Source organism: Jaculus jaculus, chromosome 2 (assembly GCF_020740685.1).
Source record: "Jaculus jaculus isolate mJacJac1 chromosome 2, mJacJac1.mat.Y.cur, whole genome shotgun sequence".
Taxonomy (NCBI): Eukaryota; Metazoa; Chordata; class Mammalia; order Rodentia; family Dipodidae; genus Jaculus; species Jaculus jaculus.
In genome coordinates this window covers 44,368,567-44,390,949 of record NC_059103.1, presented here as the reverse complement: position 1 = coordinate 44,390,949, position 22,383 = coordinate 44,368,567, and the positions used below count along the sequence as shown (strand labels likewise).

The following is a 22,383-nucleotide window of genomic DNA, read 5'->3' as shown; positions in this document are numbered from 1 at the left end:
GGAACACTAATTCTAGGCTGGCCTCAAACTGACAGTGATTCTCCTACCTCTCCCTCCCAAGTGCTGGGTTTAAAAGGCATGCACCACCATGCCTGGCTGATTTTGGCTTTTCGAGGTAGGGTATTGTCTGGCCCAGGCTGACCTGGAATTTACTAGGAAGTCTCAGGCTGGCCTCAAACTCATGGCAATCCTCCAATACCCCTGTCTCCTGAGTGCTGGGATTAAAGGTGCCACCACACTTGGCTTTTTCAGTATGTACTCTCAGGGTGGCCTCTAAATCACAAGGATCCTTCTACCTCTTCTAAGTGCTGGGATAAATGGTGTGTGGTACCACATCCAGCTGTTTTGTCTTTTTTTTTTTTTTTAACTTTTTTGTTTGTTTGTTTGTTTATTTATTTGAGAGTGACACAGAGAGAAAGAGCCAGAGAGAGGGGCGGAGAGAGAGAGGAAGGGAGGGAAGGGGAGGGAGGGAGAGAATGGGTGCACCAGGGCCTCCAGCCACTGCAAAGGAACTCCAGACCAGACTGTGTGCCCTCTTGTGCATCTGGATAACGTGGGTCCTGGGAAATCGAGCTTAGGCTTCACAGGCAAGTGCCTAACTGCAAAGCCATCTCTCCAGCCCTGGTTTGTCCTTTTTGAGATAGAGTCTCACTCACCTGAACCTCATTCTATTGCCAAGGCTGGCTTTGAATTTGTGCTGATCCACCTGTCTCAGCCTCTGAATGCTGGGATTTAAGTGTGAGCCACTTTGTCTAGCTTTATGTTGATCCATTTGACTACTTTATCTTTCCTGTTGATATGCAATCACCCAAACAGTGGCCTTGAGTCCCTTTTTTTTTTTTTGGTTATTCTAGGTAGGGTTTCTCTAGTTCAAGATAGTTCAGGCTGACATGGAATTCACTATGTAGGCTCAGGGTGGCTTTGAATTTATGGTGATCCTCCTACCTCTGCCTCTCAAGTGCTGGGGTTAAAGACGTGCGCCACTATGCCTAGCCCAATTTTTCTCGTCGAAAGAATTGTTATGAGCTGTCATGAAACTTTGTTTTAAATATCTCTGTTTTTAGTATTAGTACCACTATATTACCATTATAAACTCATTATCTACTCTCCCTTTTTCTACAAGCAGAGAGAGAATGGGCATGCCAGGGCCTCCAGCCACTGCAAACGATCTCCAGATACATGCGCCACTTTGTTCATCTGGCTTTATGTGTGTTCTTGAGAATCAAGCTTGGATTGTTAGGTTTTGTAGGCAAATGCCTTAACTGCAGAGCCATCTCTCCAGCCCAACATGTTTAATTTTATTCAAAAGATTTTGCTGTTTTTTATTTTTCAGGGTAGGGTCTCATTCTGGTCCAGCTGACCTGGAAAATTAACTCTTAACTCTGTACTCTCAGGGTGTCCTTGAACTCATGGCAATCTACCTACCTCTGCCTCCCGAGTGCTGGGATTAAAGGCGTGTGCCACCACGCCCAGCTTTTTTTTCCCATTTTTTTTTGAGATAGGGTTGCATTCTAGCCCAGGCTGACTTGGAATTCACTGTGTAGTCCACAGTGGCCTTGAACTCACTGCCATCCTCCTACTTCTGCCTCCCAAGTGTTGGGATTAAAGACATGCGCCGCCACGCCCAGTTGTTCTTTTTTCAAAAATTCATTTATGAAAGAGAGAGAGCGAATGGGTGTGCCAGGGCCTCTAACCTCTGCAAACAAACTCCAGATGCATGTGCTACCATGTGCATCTGGCTTACGTGGTTACTGGGGAATTGAACCTGGGTCTTTAGGCTTCACAGGCAAGTGCCTACACTAGTAAGCCATCTCTCCAGCACAGTATTTTTTCTTATAATTTATTAATTTACAAGCAGAGAAAGCTAGAGAGAAGAGAGACAGATAGAGAGAATGGGTGCTCCAGGGCCTCCAGCCACTGCAAATGAACTCCACATGTATGCGCCACTGTGTATCTGCCTTTATGTGGGCACTGGGGAATTGAACTTGGCTTGTTAGGCTTTTCAGATAAACACCTTAGCTGCTGAGCCATTTCTCCAGCCCACTACCCTTTTTAAATTTTTTAAAAAATGGTATTTATTTATTTGTAAGCAGAGAGAGAGAGAGCGAGAGAGAGAGCGAGTGATGGAGGGAGGGAGGGAGTGAGGGAGGAAGAAGAGAGAGATAATAGGTGTACTCCATCCGCTGTAAATGAACTCCAGATGTGTGCATCACCTTGGGGATCTGGCTTTTTTGTGGGTTTTGGGGAATCGAACCTGGGTTGTTAGGTTTTGCAGGCGAGCACCTGAGCAATCTCTCCAGCACTTTTTTTCTTTTGTGCATGTGGTACGTGCACATATATGTGTGGCTGATGTGCATGGATGTGCATGTTTGTGTAGGATAGAGGCACATGTTTGGTTGCCTTTTCAATCTCACTTTACTTAGAACTCATTGATTTGGTTTGAATAGCTAGCCAGTGACGTTAGGGTTTTCCTGTCTGTGACTTTCCCATGCTGAGATTACTGGCATGTGTCACAATGCTCATTTGTGTGGGTTCTAGGGATCCAAATGCCGGTCCTCATACCTGTGCAGCAAGCACTTACCTACCGAGCCATCTTTCCAGGTCTTTTTGTTGTAGCCCAGGCTAATTTTGAACTTGCTGTGTAGCCGAGAATGACCTCCTTTCTGTCTTTACCTCCAAACACTGGGATTACAAGTATATGCTGCCACACCTGCCTAAGGAATGGAAACACACACACACACCTTTTCTTTTGAGGTAGGGTCTCACTCTAGTCCAGGCTGACATTGAATTCACTGTGTAGTCTCAGGGTAGCCTCCAACTCATGGTGATCCTCCTACCTCTGTCCCCTGAGTGCTGAGATTAAAGGCATGCACCACCACACCGGCTTAGCTGTTTTTTTAAATATATTTTTTCTGCATTTTATTCTTTTGGGGGATGACCATTAAGTGTATTATGGCAAACTTTATTTTGTCCAGCCCATAAATCTCTCAGGTTCTGCTTTTTCCTTTCTTTTTTACATGAGATAATTTCTAGTCATCTCAGGCTTACTGATTTCTTCTGCCATATTATTATTATTATCATTATTTTAACAGGCTTAATCCACTTTTATTTTTTCTGTATAAAATCCCTGTGTGATAACCACAGCTGGAGCCTGGGTCCTGTGCACTGAGACTCTGGTGTGGGTTTTCACAAGATTGTCAGTGAATTCCTTGGTAAGGAGATGTGGTGAACATAGTTTCTTTCCAGAGGTCGGGGGTCAGAGAGCTGTAGGTCTTAGAGACGTCATCAAAAGAGGCCGAAGTAAAGGTGCCCAGGGTGGCAGTGCAGCCCCTGGCTGAAGTGTAGCAGTCGTCAATACTAGCCATCAGCAGCAGCTTTTTGGGCATGGGGGCAGAGACAGTGCCAGTGCCCCTGGGGGCAGGGTGAAGGCGCACCAGCACAGAACCACAGTGGCCTGTCATTTTACTGGGGACTGTGTGGGGCTTGCTGATCTTGTTTCCCCAGTAGCCTCTCTGGACTGGCACAATGGAAAGCTTGGCCAAGATGATGGCCCCTCTGATGGCAGTGGCTACCTCCTTAGAGCACTTGACACCCAGGCTGACGTGACCATTGTAGTCCCCAATGGCGGCAAAAGACTACCTCTGTCTCCTGAGTGCTGGGATTAAAGGTGTGTGCCACCACACCTGGCTTAATTTGCTGTTTTGTTTTTTTTTTTTTGTTGTTGTTGTTTTGTTTTATTTTGGAACTACATATTGAACTCTGGCTCATCAAGTGATCTACTGCTGAGCTATATCCCCGCCTTCCTTTTTACTTTTTTTTTTTTAAAATTTTTAGGTAGTGTCTCACTAACTACTCTAGGACAGCTTTGAACTTGTGGTTCTCTTACCTTAGACTTCCCTGTGCCACCAGGCCCAGCTCCTTTAATATTTTAGATACGTTTTGCTTCAGAGGGTGTGTTTCTGATAATTGCACCTAGAGGTTCATGTTAGTAGGCAAGTTCTTCATTACTAAGTTAAACACCTAGTCCCTTCTGGTCTCCCTCTAACCCTTACCCCAGGCAAGGTCTCACTCTATCCCAGGCTGACCTGGAACTCACTTGTAGCCCCAGGCTGGCCTCAACCTCACAGTGGTTCTCCTACCTTAGGTATGTGCCACCACGCCCAGCTACTCCCTTCATTTTTTTTTTTTTTAACATAATTTGAAATAGCTCTTTTGAAGTCTTTGCTAAGTCTAACATCTGAGATACATATTTTTCCTAAGGACAACTTTGTTCTCCTGTGTATGAGTCACAGCTTCCTGTTTCTTTTGAAAGTCATTTTTTTTTTATTGAAGTTAGGCATTTTAGACAAAATATTGTAGTACTTTGGATTTTGATCTTTTTGAAAGTGTTGCTGTTTCTTTGTTTAGATGCCAGATAAACCTGTGAAATGTCTCTGTCACCGTGTATAGTTACTGATTTTTCTGTTCAGTTTTTTTTTTCCCTTCTTATTCTTAATTTAAGTTTATCTCCCTAGTGGTTGCTCTTATTTCTGGTATTGCTCATGGGTGTTACCAGTAAGTTACCCATAAGGCTTTTCATTCTGTGTGTAGGGAGCGTGCATGAGCGTGCATTTTACCTTGAGACCTTTTTTTTTTCTCCAAGGTAAGGCCTTACTCTAGTCCCTGCTGACCTGGAATTCACTATGTATTCTCAGGCTGGCCTCGAACTCACAGCGATCTGCCTACCTCAGCCTCCCAAGTGCTGGGATTAAAGACTTGTACCACCATGCTAGGCAGAGACCTTTTTAAAACCTGCCACTTTTACTTTCTGCAATACATTTGACATTGCATCTCCATATCTTCAGCCAAGAATGTGCAGAATAAATTTATAACTGTATCTTCATGCTAGTGTAGCCTTGGGTACCCTGTTTGCTGCTGAGATTGTCATTTGCACCTACAATACCCAGACACTGTATAAACTATGACTGCACGTTGAAATGAAGTCACTTTTCTTTTTTTGTTTTTTTGAGGTAGGGTCTTGCTGTAGCCCAGGCTGACCTGGAATTCACTATGTAGTCTCATGATGATCCTCCTGTCTCTGCCTCCTGAGTGCTGGGATTAAAGGCGTGCACCACTATGCCCAATTTGAAGTCACTTTTTGTGAGTCTACCTGAATACCCTCTACATTTGTTCACATTGGTAAAGGATATTGAGCTGGGAAGTGGTAGTAGCCTCAGGCAAGAATGTTAATTCCCCTTGTCTGCCAAAATTCAGCAGCTTTCAAGCACCAATACTTCTTGGCTTGATGGATTTCTAAGAACTGACTGAAGTGGTTTTTTTTGTGTGTTTCCTCTTGCTTTATAGTAATATTTTGAGGTCAGGACTTGCTAATCCTAGAATTTACCCATAGTCAGCAGTCTTGATCTAAGCTATGTAGCCTAGGCTGGCCTGAAGCCTCATCAATACGTTTAAATCTCCTTATACTCCCAACTGTCATGTGTATTCCACCCACAGGTATCTACCTTCCTGATATTTTGATAAACATTCCCTTGCTTTTAGAATAAAACTTGGTGTACAACTAAGTATTTATACAATTTGTGTCATTTTACATGGCTTTGAGCTTTACAGACCTTGGTCTCACGACCCTATGTGCTTACCATTGTTTCTGAAATTTACCTATGTCAATATGGTGTGTTGTTTGCTACCTTCCTCACTGTAGTAATGTACCACAGCAGTGCTATGAATATAATCCCTCCCTCCCTTCTTCTCTCCTTCCTTTCCTTTCTCTTTCCCTCTCTGCCTCCCCATCCCTGTCTTCTTTTCTTTTCTTTTTTTTTTTGAATCAGTGTTTCTAGCCCATGCTGGGCTCTAATGCCCTACATAATGAAGATGACTTTGAACTTCTGATCCTGCATTCTCTTATCTCCCCAGTGCTAAGATTTTAGGTGCTTGCCAGCATGCTGAGTTTATGTAGTGCTGGGGACCCAGGACTTGTGCATGCTAGGCAGCCTTACTGAGACACTTCCCTGGTCCACGAAGACAGCTTTATCTAGAGCGTGCTCTCCTAGCTTTAGGTTGCCATCAGTTTTGAACACAGTATATTGAGTAATGATCAGCATTAATTTTTCTTTTAAATATTTTATTTCTTTTACTTTTTTTTTCAAGATAAGGTTTCATTCTAGCCCAGGGTGGCCTTGAACTCACCATGATCCTCCTACCTCTGCCTCCTGAATGCTGGGATCATGCCTGGCTCTTTTACTTATATTTTATTTGAGAGAAAAAGAGAGAAGCAGAAAGAAAGAGGCAGATAGAAAGAATGGGTGTGCCAGGCCCTCTAGCCACTACAAATGAACTCAGGATGCGTGTGCCACCTTGTGTATCTGGCATACATGGGTCTTGGGGAATTGAACCTAGGTCCTTAGGTTTGCAGGCAAGTGCCTTAACCATTAAGCCATCTCTTCAGTCTGATTTTTTTTTTTTTTTTTTGAAGTAGGGTCTCACTAGCCCAGGCTGATCTGGAATTCATTCTGTAGTCTCAGGGGAGCCTTGAACTCACAGTGATCCTCCTACCTCTGCCTGGCAACAAGGTGGGAGGAGAGATTGTCCATTTCTGACCTCCACACACACAGACCGTGGCATGCACATACCCATGTACATATAAACATATACACACATGAAAAATAAAAGGCAACAAATTACATAATAGGAATGAAAATATCTTGAGTGTATTAGAGCCATATGGATGAGTTTTTTTTTTTTTTGTTTGTTTGTTTGTTTTGTTTTTTGGTCTGAAGTCTACCCTGTCAAATACTAGGATAATGACCCCTGCTTGTTTTCTAGGCCCATTTGATTGAAAAACTTTTTTCCAACCTTTCACCCTGAGATAGTGTCCGTCCTTTGTAGAAAGGTGAGTTCTTGGAGGCAACAAATTGAAGAATCCTGCTGTTTAACCCAGTCTGCAAACCTATATCTTTTGGTTGGGGCATTGAGGCTGTTAATATTAAGAGTTATTATTGAAAAGTGTGTATATATTTTTGTGATTTTTCTTGTTTTGTAGTTCTTCTGGTTTTACCTTGCTGTCTTGTATTAACTAGTATAGTTTGTTTTTCCAGGTTCCTTATATGTGTGCTTTTCTTTTTCTTCATGGAGGATCCTGTCAAGTATTTTCTGTAGAACTGGTTTTGTCTTCAAATGATTTCTTTAGCCTGCTGTTGTTGTGGACTGTCCTTATTTATCTGACTATTTGAACAGATAGCTGTGCAGGATTAAGTAACTTTGGTTGACATTTGTTATCTTTCAAAACTTGGAATACATCATTCCAAGCCCTTCTGGCTTTTAAAGTTCATGTTGAGTTTCTGTTTGTCTTTGTATGTGACTTGACTTTTCTCTCTAACTGCTTTCAATATATTTTCTTTGGTTTGTATATTTGGTAGTTTTATTATAATATGGCGAGGAGAGGTTCTTTCCAGGTTTTGCCTGGTTGGTGTTCTAAAGGATTCCTGTATCTGCATTGGCATCTCTTTCTAAATTTGGGGGCATTTTCTTCTTTGATTTTGTTGAAAACACCTACTATACCTTTGGAGTGAAATCCTGTCCTTTTACTATACCCTGAATTCTTATGTTTGATCATTTCATAGTGTCCCAAATATCTTGAAATTCCCATTCATACTTTCCTATTGGTTTGTGTTTCTCTTTGTTGGACTGTATTAGATCTGCCATCTGGTCTTCTAGTTCAGATATTCTGTCCTCTCCTTCATCTATTCTATTGGTGAGATTTTCTACACAGGTTTTTTTTTTTTTTATTTCATTGATTCTTCTTCATTGCTAGTATTCCTGACTGATTTTTCTTTATTATTTCTATTTCCTTATTTATGTCTTGTAATTGACCTCCTTATATCATTAAATTGGTTTCCTGTGTCATCTTTGATTCCTTTGATTTCCTTGAACATATTTATAATCATTCTTTTGAAATCTTTCTTAGGCATTTTCTCTAAATCAGTCTCACTGGAGGTCATTTCTGATGCATTAACACTTTTTGGTGGATTTATATTGTCTTGATTTTTTTTTTGTGTTTCGTGTATTATAATGTATAGATTTTTTAATGCTTGGATTTTCTAATTATCTGCGGTATTATTAGATGTATCAATCAGTCTGATGTTCTATATCTTCCGGGTAAGAGCTTAACGTGCTACGTGTGTCTCTTAAGACCCTCAGAGTACCTACAAAAGTGATCCTAGGTGTTGGGTTTGCCTGCTATGAGAGTATTCAAGTAGGCTGAGTGGAACAAAATACAGGCAAATTCTAAAATTTAACTAAACAATATACACATTCAATGAAAAAAAGCACAGAGTATTTATGCACGAGTAGGTTTTATGACAACCAGATCCTCTAACGAAGCCACAGTCCTTAAGGATGTGTGCTCCACACCCTTAGTCCTGTCAACTGGGAGGCTGAGATTTCTGGCCTGTAGAGGAAGTCAGCTTGTGACCAAGTGAGACCCTTTCCCCAATAAAGGACAGAAGAGGAAACAAAGGCATATAAATCAGGAAGCAACAAATGACAAGCCCAAAATATAGCTTATTTAAGACTGGCCAATCTGCTCAGGGTCCATTTTTGAAGAGGTGGCGGAAAGAATGTAAGAGCCAAAGGAAGGGTAGGACTCCTTACAACATGCTCCTCCAGACACAAAATGGCCTGGATATTCATGATCTCACAGTGCCTGACACTACCTACACCAGACCATCATAATAGGAAGAAAAGATCATGACATCAGAATAAAAGAGAGACTGATTGAGAGGGGGTGGGGATATGATGGAGAGTGGAGTTTCAAAGTGGAAAGTGGGAGAGGGAGGGAATTACCATGGGATATTGTTTACAGTTATGGAAGTTGTCAACAATTTTTTTTTTTAAAGAATGGCCAGTCTGGGCTGGTGGGATGGCTTTACAGTTAAGGTGTTTACCTGCAAAGCCAAAGGACCCAAGTTTGATTCCCTAGGACCTATGTTAGCCAGATGCACAAGAGGGTTCACATGTGTGGATTTTGTTTGCCGGGTCTGGAGGCCCTGGAGCACCCATTCTCTCTCTCTCTGTCAAAAAAAAAAAGAAAGAAAGAAAGAAAGAAAGGAAGAAAGGAAGAAAGAAAGAAAGAAAAAAACAAAAAAAGAAAAAGAATGGCCAATCCGACCATCCATCAGATTTAACATATAATTTCCCCTGACATGGAAGGTGCAAATAGCACTTCTGATGCAAGCTTATATACCAGGCCTATTTGGCCGGTACTGACTTGGTGTAATCCCAGTTACCTTTTGGAATGGCTTTGGTCTCATTTATGCTGCGTGCTCGATTGGGTCCCTCTTTGCTGCGTGGTGGGCTCAAGTAGGTTGTTCTGATTGCCTGTGCTGGGTGCTGTGTAGGTGAGCTTCCTTCCTCAGGTCTCTGGTGCATGCTGGTGCTTGTGCTGCTGGAGGTGGTGGGGGAGGGGAGGCTGTGGATGGTGGCTGAAGTTTTCCTGTTGGTCCTTGAGATCCTCTTCTTGTAGAGCTCCATTATCCCTGCCATCCTTCCTTCTTGAGTTTGCAAGGCCTGTGTGAGTGGAGAGAATCCCCTTACCTGCTGGCTCTTTCTGTAGCTCAGGTCAGACCTTGTGGCTGTGGCCATGCGGGCAGGTGCTGCTGCTGGAGCCGCTTCTGCCTGCCTGTGTGGGCTCCAGACGTTCTGAATCTCTCCTACTTCTCTACTGCCGTTGATAATTTCTTTTTAAAATTTTTTTTTTTTATTTTTACTTATTTGTTTGAGAGCAACAGACAGAGAAAGAGAGAGAGAATGGGCACGCCAGGGCCTCCAACCACTGCAAACGAACTCCAGATGCATGCGCACGCACCCTTGTGCATCTGGCTAACGTGGGTGCTGGGGAATTGAGCCTTGAACCAGGGTCCTTAGGCTTCGCAGGCAAGCTCTTAATGGCTAAGCCATCTCTCCAGCCTGATAATTTCTTATACAACTCACATTTTAGTGGAAGAGTGTATTTTGCTAGAGTTTTTGGTATTTTCTCCCCTAGGCTGCTTTTGCATGATTTTCATGCCACCACCTTAACTGAAAGTCTCCTTTTTTTTTTTTTTTTTTTGGTTTTTCGAGGTAGGGTCTCACTCTAGCCCAGGCTGAGCTGGAATTCACTGTGTAGTCTCATCTCAGGCTGGCCTCGAACTCATGGCGATCCTCCTACCTCTGCCTCTGGAGTGCTGGGATCAAAGGCATGCACCCTCCACTCTCCCCATTCCTTGGTGTCCTTCTCCAATTGCCTCTGCAGTTATGATTGTCAGTAAAATCACAAATACCATCTCCCAACCTCTTTTGAACTTTCCTTTATCTTCTTACATAGTAGTGATCCTGAGATTGCAAGTGGTGCAAGGGGTAATTTTGTTTCTTTTTTCCCCTCAAGTTCTTGTTTCCTCTGGTCTCAGTGAGCAGGCATAAGAGGTTTTCTTGTTACTCTGCCACTTTTCTGATAATTTTCTTTTCTTCCTTAAAATAAGCTTTATGTTAAATCAGTTTACTGTTATCACCTATTGACTGCTGACCCCTTTCTGTCAATATGAAACCTGTTTCTTGCTTAATGTCATTTTGTCTACTGTTAACTCTTTTCTTTCTTTCTGACCCAGGCTGACCTGGAATTCACCATGTAGTCTCAGGGTGGCCTTAATAGTATGGGAGAAATTGCTGTTGTAATAGGAAAGCCATGATGCATTTACTACTCACTGGGTTTACTGTGAACATTAACTCAGAAGGTTGAGGTTCTTTTATCTCATTTACATGATGTAAATTCCACTTGATTTTTTTTTTTTTTTTTTTTTTTGTGTGTGTGTGTGTATTTGAGTAGTGTGCCTGGGTACCTGTATGCATGTGTGAGACTGTCCATGTCTGTTCCCTCATTCAGTGTCTTTTCTTCACATGGCAAGTGTGTTATCTTTCTGGAGATTCTGTGTCCTGTAGACAAATTCATATGATTGCATGTATTTACACAAATAATATAATGTGCTTTTTATTCATTTAAGTTTTCCTCATGAGACTTGCTTAGTGTCACTGTACAAAGAGCTTTTTCTTTCTTAACCACTATATGTCTTGGAAATATGATGATGAGTTGTCTGGTTCTGTTGGGATGATGTCAACCCTTTGTGTTGTGGTTTTTTTTTTTTTTTTTTTTTTTTTGAGTTAGGGTCTTACCCTAGCCTAGGCTGACCTGGAATTCACTCTGTAGTCTCAGGGTGGCCTCAAACTCACAGTGATCCTCCTACCTCTGCTTCCTGAGTGCTGGGATTTAAGGAGTGCGCCATCATGCCTGGTCCTACCCCTTTATTTTTATTTTGAGGCAAAATCTCCTAAATTGCCCAGTCTGGCCTTGAACTCATTTCATGCAGCAGCCCAGGCAGCTCTTGAGCATGAGAACTTCATGTTTCAGTCTCTAGCTTTAGCTAGAGTCTTTAGCTTGAGTTTAAATGCCTATACCACTGTCACCAGTTCAGACTAGTCTATTTTATTTTTTTGAGATCAGTTCTCATGCATATCAAGATGACCTTAAACTCACTATGTAGCCTACACCACCTGAATACTTCAATTGCAGGCATGTGCCACCACTCCTTGTTTCATGCATTTCTGGAGATTGACCCCAGGGCTTCATGTGTGCTAAGCAAGCACTCTGCCAACAGAGCTACGTACCCAACCCTTAGACTAGTCTTTGAAGCATTCTTACTCATTTACACTAAAGTCAAGCACACATTTTAATTATACCAGAGTCAATAATTTTTTTTGTGTGCTGGTGATTGAACAAGCATTCTACTGCTGAACTATGTCCTCAGCCCTATCTAAAGTTTTTTTTTTTTTTTTAATGTGCATGCATGTATGTATGCTTGTTTGCTTGTCATTTGTGTGTAAATGTGCGTGGAGGCTGGAGGTCAATATTGCATGTCTTCCTCTAGCACTTTTTCAGCCAGAAAAGTACCAAGGGTCCATCTTTACCTCCCCCAGCACTGGGATTACAGGTGTGTGCCACCATGCCCAACATTTACATGGGTACTGGGGAATCTGAACTCTGGTCCTCATGCTTGCCAGGCAAGTATTTTACCACCAAGCTATTTCCTCAGCTCCTGTTTAAAGTTCTGAAGTCAGGCTGGAGGAATAACTTGGCATTTAAAGTGCTTGCCTGCAAAGCCAAAGGACCTCGGTTCAATTCCCCAGAGCCCACTTAAGCTAGATACACAAGGTGTGGAGTAGTCTGGAGTTCGTTTGCAGTGGCTGGGCCCTGGCTTGGCAGTTCTCTCTCTGTCTCTTTCTCTTTCTCAAAAAAAAATAAATAAAAATGAAAAAATAGTAAGGTTCTGAAACAAAATGTCTTTGATTACTTATTGGTATTACAGGTGTGATGCCTGTTGGAGCAGTAGAAGATAAATGTATCATTTTTAGTAGTCGAGTCTGTTAGGATTTTGCTGGCATTAAGTCCTTTGATTTCACTATTTATCAAGCAGATATTGATATGTAACATTTTAAAGCCTCTGTAAGTGGTGATTTGCTATGTGCTTAGAAAAGTCAGTATGTTGTATAAATAAAATAAAGTTTCATTTCTATTCATTGATTTGTGTGTTTTTGTACAGGTGTGTTCCTGTGGCATCCTTGAAATTGTTTCTTAGACGCTACTCCATGATTTAACTTGAAATTCTGAAATGAAGATGGAGGAGGCAGTGGGAAAAGTGGAAGAACTCATTGAGTCTGAAGTCCCACCCAAAACCTCTGAACATGAGGCAGCCAAGGAGGAAGATGGATCTGTAGAGCTGGTACCTCAAGTTCCAAAAGATGGAGTAACTGATTCTACAGTTCTTTCTTCCATGCCCTGCTTGTTGATGGAACTGAGAAGGGACTCTTCCGAGTCTCAGTTAGCATCTACTGAGAGTGACAAGCCGACAACTGGCCGAGTTTATGAGAGTGACTCCTCTAATCATTGCATGCTTTCCCCTTCCTCTAGTGGTCACCTGGCTGACTCAGATACACTGTCTTCTGCAGAAGAGCATGAACCCTCTCAAGTAGAGACAGCAGTTGAAGGAGATTCTTCTGGAGTGTCTGGGGCCATAGTTGGGCGCAAGTCTAGGCGGTCCCGTTCTGAAAGTGAAACATCTACTATGGCTGCCAAGAAAAACCGGCAATCCAGCGATAAGCAGAATGGCCGAGTCACCAAGGTTAAAGGTCACCGGAGCCAAAAGCACAAGGAGAGGATCAGACTACTGAGGCAGAAGCGGGAGGCTGCTGCAAGGAAGAAGTACAACCTGCTGCAGGATAGCAGTACCAGCGACAGCGACCTCACTTGTGACTCGAGCTCGAGCTCATCAGATGAGGGTGAAGAAGAGGTTTCAGGGAGCAGCAAGACAATCACTGCAGAGATACCAGGTAGAGGATGTTTTTTAAACTGACTGTAAAGCACCTGATGGCGTTTCTCAGCTGTCAGGCTCACTTAGATGAGCGACACTTGAAACAATCCAGGAGACCTGCAGCTCTGTATAAATTTCAAGACTGCAGTCTGTAAACAAGACACGGCCAACTTAAACAAACAAGAAACCTATTTTGAGGTTGCTGGTGCACTTTAGCACATCAGAAAAAATTAGGCGGTTATTGATATAGGAACAAGATTATTTTTAAGTACTGCAATTCTCATAAGTCTCTTTCTCTGTAACATAGTACCTGAACTCCCATTATTGCCTTTTTAGCACTGTTTTAGATTTAATACTTACTGTTCAGCATCATTACTAAGTGCACATACATTTTCCTCAGGAACAGGCACCATGCTTTTATTATATAGCATCTGCACTTGAGCTTGCGCGTCTGAAAGAATACATTCTATCTTTGTTGAAGCTTTCTGATTCCTTCCAAACCAGTAGTTTTGTGTGTTTTCCCCTGGATTCTTTGAATGATAAGCTAGTTACCCATATTGCATATTTTTTATCATAACTTGTCACTCACATTGGTAGGGGTGTTTTAAAAAGCTTTTTTAAAAAAAACCTTTCCCTTAATCCTCAACCTTTAAGAAATTTGTTAGAACTTTGCTTGTTCTAGCTGTCATCGATAGACGGGTCTATAGTTATTACATATTTGACATACCTGCTTTTCCTGTGTTATTACAGTGGTATTGCGTGCTACAAAGGCAATCTTGAGATTTCAGAGTGGAATAAAGATGATTCTTAATTAGAGAGCTCTTACTATTGAGGAGAATTTTATGGTTGGGAACATTTTATACAGTACTTAGTGTTTGGAGGTTATGACACCATTAAAGAGGGAATATTTGGTTTTCTTAAGTTTAATAGGTGGCTGTTTTCTTTCCCCAGTATTCTGTTTCTATATGTAAGGTAACATATTGTTGATATGCAAAGGATATTTTAAGAAAAATTTTATTGGTTAAATGTATGCCTGATCATTATAAACTCAATAACAAGAATTATTGATTTAAAACAGCACTTTATAGGTGTTCAACTTACAATAAGTGTTATCCACATAGTACATTTAATATGAATTTTAAACAGTCTTTAGAAATGCTTTTTACTGTGTTAATATCTGTTGAAGTTTTAAAATAGTTTCTTGTATTAAAACTACTGAGAAGGAGATTTAAATGAAACTCATACGAGAAGCAGGCTTTGGGATTGTTCTAAGGCAAGTTCTAGTATATTTCAGTTTTATATTTAATATTTTAAGAAAGCCTTATTAATGCCTATAAAACTGTTTGTATATTCTTATATCCTGTTCTCATCTATTAGTCAAGATTATGATAGCTATCGTTACATAGTATTTAATTCCAGTTATAAAAAGGTTTTTATGTAACCACCCTAATACTTTGTCTTTTTCTGGAAAGGGGAGGTGGGTGAATAAAATTCTTTTTAAAGATTGAGCCCATTGTAGAGGTGTAATGAGAAATGTCTTAATGGGCATACTCACTTTTTGGCTTCAATACATAGGTCAGATGTGGTCCGTTTATGTGACTCCCATGACTATCGTTTATGTTTTCTGAAGCATTAGTTTCTGTTTCACATGAAATTTGAATTGTATGCTAATCAAACACCAAAGTAAATAGCCCAGTCTATAATTTCTATACTTTATACCACTTAGTAAATTTTTGGCCTTTGAGAATAAGTGTAGGGCTTACTAAGGTCATGGAAAATCAGATGGTAGTTGAAGATATGCTGTGTCCTGCACAGCTTTGGGGTGAGGGGTGCCACCATCACAGGAGAGACATGAATAGTCTTTTTTTTGTAATTATGCAAGCAGCAAATGTTGAACTACTACCTGTTTAAATATAAAAGATTTCAGATCAACTGTCTATATTGTTATCTTTGAAGAATTGTGACCATGTGCATTCCGAATGTAACAGTTATATATACTTTAATTTCCTGAGTCCCATCACTTTGGGCAAGAAGGGAGACACATGAAACCTTACATAGAGCAAGACAACTGGTGAAAAGTTGTATTATGAACTGGCTTGGGTGGAGCAACATGGACATTCAAGGGAACTTAAGCTGAATGAGGAGAATCTCTTGGATGGTAAAATTTGAATCCAGCTATTTACACAGAATGAAAACAATTTGAGCAGTCAAAACTTGAGATTCTAAGTATGCTATTTCATCAAGGTACAACCAAGTTAGCAATTCAGAACATGCTTTATTTATAAGTCTTTGGCAGCAGTTTAGAAGCTGAAGGAGTAATCCTAATTGTACTCTTATGCCAAGTAATTTAACATTCTGTGTGTTTTCTTTTGAAGTGTGCAGATAATGATGCAGACTAATGCAGTGCATTATCATGCTTACTGACTTATCTGACCTCTGAGCAGCAGATGCTTGTGAAGTTTTTAATAACTGATAGCTTATATTTGCATTAACTTTTTCTTGAAGTTTTCATTAATATGTGTATGCTTTAAGTATCTGGTGGGATGTACTTTCATTTAGGGGGTCTGAGAAACTTTATAGTACATTTACAGTATTTATAGTGAATCAATGTGTTAGTAATTTTGAACATTGAAGGCTTTTATCAAGTGTCTGGTATATCTGTAGATATTTTGGTATGCTTTATACATTTTCTTTGCAGCTTATTATTAGAACACTATTTTTCATAGGGGGCCAGATCATTATATGAATGATTAGCATTAGACTTCATTCAGTTCAAGAAATGTACCTGTGTATATAAGTAGCAGGGCAAGATTTTTCTGTAACTGCTTTTTATAAATACTTAGCGTAGGGTGAACCTCAGGGTACCTTCCTGTCATGTTGGGTTTTATGTGGTCTAATGATCTATCCTAGAAATGCCTTTTCAGACAGAGGTTCCAAAAATAGCGTATCTATCATGGTAGGTAAGAGTCAGTTGTCTTAGCTGGTTTCCCTTTCTCGGAGAGCATCAGGGAGGTTATTGAGGGCAGCTGTCTAAGATCACCTGAATTCTTAGTCCACGTGGGGAGTCAGACTAGCTCAGCCCCACTGAAGCCAGGGTTGCTCTTCCCTCATTCTTCACTATACAATTATGTACTGAAATGATTGTGACAAGCTTATTGGCAAAATTTTCCTTGGTAGAGATTATTATACTTGATCAATTAATTCTTGCCTTGAATTAAAAAAATTAAAGTAGTAAATTCTTTGTAGAAACTTTTTGAAATAAGTCAACCATAATTCCACTTTTATTAACATTTGAGTATGTTGCCTTCCATGATATATAACAAAATTTGTTACACTGAGTATGTTTTTGTTTTCCTTAATATTATATTTTGAGAAGCTTAAATCAACACAAATATTCCCTAAAATATTTGGATTTTGGATATTGGATAAATTAGGTAATTATAAAATAACTTTCTTAATGTTTGTCATTTGGACAGTTTTTACATTTTACTATTATTAGTAAGAATATGAACACTAGCAACACTCTTGTATGTATTCCATCTAGGAGTTTGAATTTATTTTCATTTTTATTTTTTGAGTTTGACTTTATGATAGATATGCATTTTTTATTCTTGCTATGGAATATTTATTTTAAAAAATCTTCCTGATTTAATGGAAGGATAATATCTTAAGGTTAATTTTAATTTCTTTGCTTAATAGTGAAGTTGAAAACCATGTTTGGCCATTTGTTTTCTTTTGGTGAGCAGTACTCTTAGTCTTTGTAGATTTTCTTCCTGGTACATTTTTCTTCTCAATTCATGAGGGTTTTTATCCTATTGGGGATTGAGGTGTTTGGAAAAGTTTTTATTTTAATATAGGTAGTGGAGACTCATAGTAGAAAATAAGACCCACTGGCACACATAAGGAACCCCATGAAACACAGTAACTGACCTTTTGTTTTCTGGATTGACTATGAAGCGAATCAGTGGCTACAAGTCTCAAGTCCTTACTTTAAACCTTTTGTAATGTGGCTGTATTAAGTAGCAATTTTGGAGACCCAATAGATAGATACAATGATAATAAAATGCAGAGACAGATCAGTTAAGTAAAAACTATTTTGAACTTAGTAAATGCAAATCTGGCAGATAAAAATGATGCATTTTTAATGTGGCTGTGTGTTTAAATAGCCGTTTAAGACTTCTGGTGCCCAGCCCCACTCCAACCTGATTAAATACAATCCTGTATCTGATTCTGGGCATCAGCAATTTTAAAGCTCCCCAGGTGAGCTGCTCAGTTAAGTGGTGTGGAAGCCAGGTTCTGCAACATGATGAGGTCAGTTTACAAAACTCCATTTCAGAGATTGTTTGTTTGAGGTGGGTCTCATTCTAGCTCAGAATGACCTGGAACTCACTCTGTAGTCCCAAACTGGCCTTGAACTCATGGTGATCCTCCTACCTCTGCCTGGGATTAAAGGCTGAGATTGGGGATTGGGAGAGAGGAAGGAAAAGAAGGAAGTCTCATAGCTAAAAGTAATTACAAAATGAGTAGTTTGTTTCACTTGCATTCTCAATATAAAGCTTTAAGTAATGGAGTGTAGTTTTTGGAAATCATATTAGTTATATACTATGCACAGTTCTATTTTAGCTCAAGCATCTTTCACTCTATTTAAGTTAATTTTTTTGTTTTTTTTTTTTTTTTTTAGTTAGCATCTCATTAGATTGCTCAGGCTGATGCACAATCCTCTTGCCTCCACCTCCTGAATCCTGGGATTACCCAGCATTTGCTTCCACACCTACCCAAAATGATTATTATTAATATTATTTTTAGATTTGTTAGAGACAGAGACAAAGGGAGAGAGAGAGAGACAGAGAGAGAATGAGAATGAGAATAGGCGCACTGGGGCCTCTAGCCACTGCAAATGAACTCCAGACACAGGCGCCACCATGTGCGCCTGGCTTACGTGGGACATGAAGAATCAAACCTGGGTCCTTAGGCTTCATAGGCATGTGCCTTAACCCACTAAGCCATCCCTCCAGCCCCCAAAGAGATTATTTTAAATGCATACACCATTTAGTTATGTTTTCTAATGTTACATTCCCTCAACATTGCATTTATAGCTTTGAAGTTTACTGTCAGTCTCATGTTAAAGCATCTTTCCTAACATTTTCAATATTAACATAGGATTATTTTAGTGTTAACAAAAGGATCTACCTATCTATGTAGCTGGATGTAGTGGTACACACCTTTAATCCTAGCAGAGGTAGGAAGATTGTTGTGAGTGGAGGTCAGCCTGGGTAAGACCCTACTTCGAAAACAAACCAACCAACCAACCAACCAACCAACCAACCAACCAACAAGCCAAAAAAAGACCTATTTATGTATATTTCAGGTGAGAATATAATCCCTGTTTTCTTTAACAGATTTTAGTTTATAATAAAATTAAACAGAGTTCTCACATACTCCTGCCCCACATACACCCTCATCAACATCCTGCAGTAAAATGTACCTTTTTTTTTTTTTTACAATGATAAACCTACACTAACATGTTATCACCCAAAGTCCCTTGTATACTGTTAGAGTTCACTCTTAATTTTTTTAAGTTCTGTGGGTTTTGACAAATGTGTATTTCTTTTGAAGGCTTTAAAATATCATGCTTATTAGTACTTATTGGTAACCATTTTCTTTCCAAAGCTGGAGAATATTTTCACTTCATTTCCCAAATTCAACTTTTAAATACCTATTTTTGTAATTACTGAAAAATAAGCAATGTCTGAATTTAAAGCAGATCAAATTTGCCATTTGATTTTCTGCCCTATACCTGAGTTTACCCAGTGCTTATAATAGGGCTTAAAGGAAGTTTGATATCCTTGAATTCTGTTTAGGCCAGGTGGGGTGGTACTTATCCATAATTCCAGCATTGTGGATGCTAAGGCAGGAAGGTTAGCAGTTTAAGGCCAGTTTGGGCTTCCTAATGAGAGACTGTGCCTCAGAAACATAAAAGTACAACTGAGGCTTAATGGCACTCAGAAAGAAGTACATGGGAGGCTGATGTAGGTTGGTTTGAGACCAGCTCGGAGTATATGATGAGGCAGTCTCAAAAACAGGAAAAAAGCTGGGCGTGGTGGTGCACGCCTTTAATCCCAGTACTCTGGGAGGCAGAGGTAGGAGGATCTCTGTGAGTTTGAGGCCTCCCTGAGTCTACAGAGTGAATTCCAGGTCAGCCTGAGCTAGAGTGAGACTCTACCTTGGATCCCCCCAGAAAAAGGGGGTATGGGTTCTATTGTAGAAATTCTCTTTAGTTTTCCTTAAGCAAAATATACACCAGGAAAAGGCATATGTTTCTTGAGAAAGTTTACATATAAATTTTTTTTTTAATATCTTTTGTTCATTATTTATTTATTTATTTGAGAGCAACAGTCACAGAGAGAAAGACAGATAGAGGGAGAGAGAGAGAATGGGCGCGCCAGGGCCTCCAGCCTCTGCAAACGAACTCCAGACGCGTGCGCCCCCTTGTGCATCTGGCTAAAGTGGGACCTGGGGAACCGAGCCTTGAACCGGGGTCCTTAGGCTTCACAGGCGAGCGCTTAACTGCTAAGCCATTTCTCCAGCCCAAGTTTGTTTTTTTTTTTTTTAAAGATTATGGAGAAAAATGAGAGGAAACGAAAAATGGTGAAATTAGAGAGAATATGGGGAACAAAAATATTTTAGTTTTATTTATTTATTTATTTATTTGAGACAGGGAGAGAGTAAGAATGGGCTCTCCAGGGCTCCTAGCGAGTGCAGATGAACTCCAAATGCATGCGCCACCGTGTTCATCTGGCTTACATGGGACCTGGAGAATCGAACCTGGGTCCTTAGGCTTCACAGGCATGTGCCTTAATCTGCTAAACCATCTCTCCAGCTCAGGAACAAAGTTTTAGGAGGCTTTTATTTGCTATTTATAATTGGGCTATAAATTTGTGCCAAAGCTTAGAAAAATGGGTAACATGATTGATACAAAAATTTTGGTATCTACAGTTAATCTTGATAATGAAGCATCCTGTTTTATCTTCATAAATGCCACGTGTGATAAAGTGAGCCCTGCTTTCAGAAATACTCTGGGTTTAATGTGATAGAACAATTCATATCATAGTCCCCCACCCACTTTTTTGGGCAGTCAGTGTTGAACATGCCAGGCAAGTATTCTGTCACTGAGCTACACCCCCAGATCAGGATTATTCTCTCATCTTTTTAAACACAAAATGTCTTTTGTGTGTGAGTGTGTGTCATGTATGTGTGTGGGCATGCATGTGCAACAATATGCTTGTGGAAGACAACCTTGGGCATCACCTTTAACTGCTGAGCCATCTTTGTAGCAATTCTTGATGTGTTCCCTTTTCATATATTAAGAAAAAACTTGGGGCTGGAATGGAAGTCTTTGCCTCCCATTTTGTGTGAGGCAGGGTCTCTTTTTCATTGCCATGTTAGCCAGGTTACCTGGCCTGTGAGTTTCTGGAGATTCTCCTCTCTCTACCTTCTATCTTGTCATAGCAGTACTGGGATTACAGATGCTTGTGATTACTGTGTCTGTCTCTACATGGACTCTGAGGATCTGAACTGAGGTCGTTACACTTGTGCAAGTGCTTTATTCATTTAAACCATCTTCTCAGTTCTGGTACTGTTCTTTATAGGGCTTCTTTAAAAAAAAAAGTAATTTCTTTGTTTGCAAGGAGAGAGAGAATAGGAGCACCTGGGCTTCCAGCCACTATAAAAAAGCTCCAGATGCATGTGCCACTTTGTGCACCTGGCTTTACATAGGTACTGGGGAATCAGACTTTGGTTGTTAGGCTTTTCAGGCAAGTGCCTTAACTGCTGAGCCATCACTCTAGCTCCATATGACTCCTTTTAAAAAAATATTTGGGCTGGAGAGATGGCTTAGTAGTTAAGGTGTTTTCCTGTGAAGCCTAAGGACCCAAATTCAACTGCCCACAACACACGTATGGTAGATGGACACATTCACACAAGGTGGTGCATGTGTCTGGATTTTGATTGCAGTATTTAGAGGCCCTGGAGCACCAATTTTCTCTCGCTGTCTCTCATTCAAAAATTTTATTCATTCATTCATTTATTAAAGAAAGATAGAATGAGCATGCCAGGGCCTCTTGCTATTGCAAATGAACTCCAGATTTATGAGCTACTTTGTGCACCTCACTTTACATGGGTACTGTGAAACTGAACTTGTGCCATCAGGCTTTGTAAGCCATCTTTGCAGCAACTTTTGATGCTTTCCTTTTTCATATATTAAAATAAAAACTTGGGGCTGGAGAAATGGCTTAGAGGTTAAGGGGCTTGGAAAGCCAGAGGACCCAGTTTCCACTCCCTAGGACCCACGTAAGCCAGATGCACAAGGGGGTGCATGCATCTGGAGTTCATTTGCAGCAGCTGGAGATACTGGCATGCCCATTCTCCCTCTATGTCTGTCTGTCTCTCAAATAAAGAAAAATAAATAAAATAAAAAACTTAAATAATCTCCCATCACCTTTCTTTGTGCCTGCCAGTCCTCTTCCATTGAACCCCTCTTCTTTCCTTCTATTTTGATGTCTTTGTTTTTATTTTGCCCTACACCATTGTCTTGGTGGGTTCAATATTATGCAAGTCTTGTGTAGGTGACAGCTGCTGCAAGGTCAGCCACCACCTTGTGTCTGGAAGACAACTTTCTAAAGCACACTTCCCCATCCTATAGTTCTTACATTCTTTCTGCCACCTCTTACTCTGTACTCCTTTAGCCATTAGAATGTGGTAGAGATGTCTCATGAAGTGCTGAACAATCCACTGTTACTTCTTTTTAGTACCTTGACAAGTTTTCAGTCTCTGCAGCATTGCACCTTGATGGCTTTTTTTTTTTTTTTTTAATAAGCCCAAGATTGATTGATTCCATCTGTGTACCTGATATACGCAGTTGGGGACAACAGTAGTGAATGAAGTCTTTTTTCTTTATGAACCTTAATCTTTCATGAAGAGCCAGACAATAAGT

The 22,383-nt window shown here is 40.3% G+C and overlaps 1 protein-coding gene across 3 annotated transcripts in view; it reads left to right on the top strand.

The window, feature by feature from the left end:
• C2H18orf25 (chromosome 2 C18orf25 homolog) overlaps positions 1 to 22,383 on the top strand; it is a 111,333-nt gene that overhangs the window by 38,800 nt on the left and 50,150 nt on the right. For all 3 annotated transcript variants that reach the window (XM_004656816.2, XM_004656817.2, XM_045144536.1), the window contains exon 3: positions 12,624 to 13,410. In XM_004656816.2, coding sequence (XP_004656873.1) covers positions 12,693 to 13,410 — 718 coding nt within the window. In that variant the 5' untranslated portion in view covers positions 12,624 to 12,692. The remainder of the gene's footprint in view (positions 1 to 12,623; positions 13,411 to 22,383) is intronic.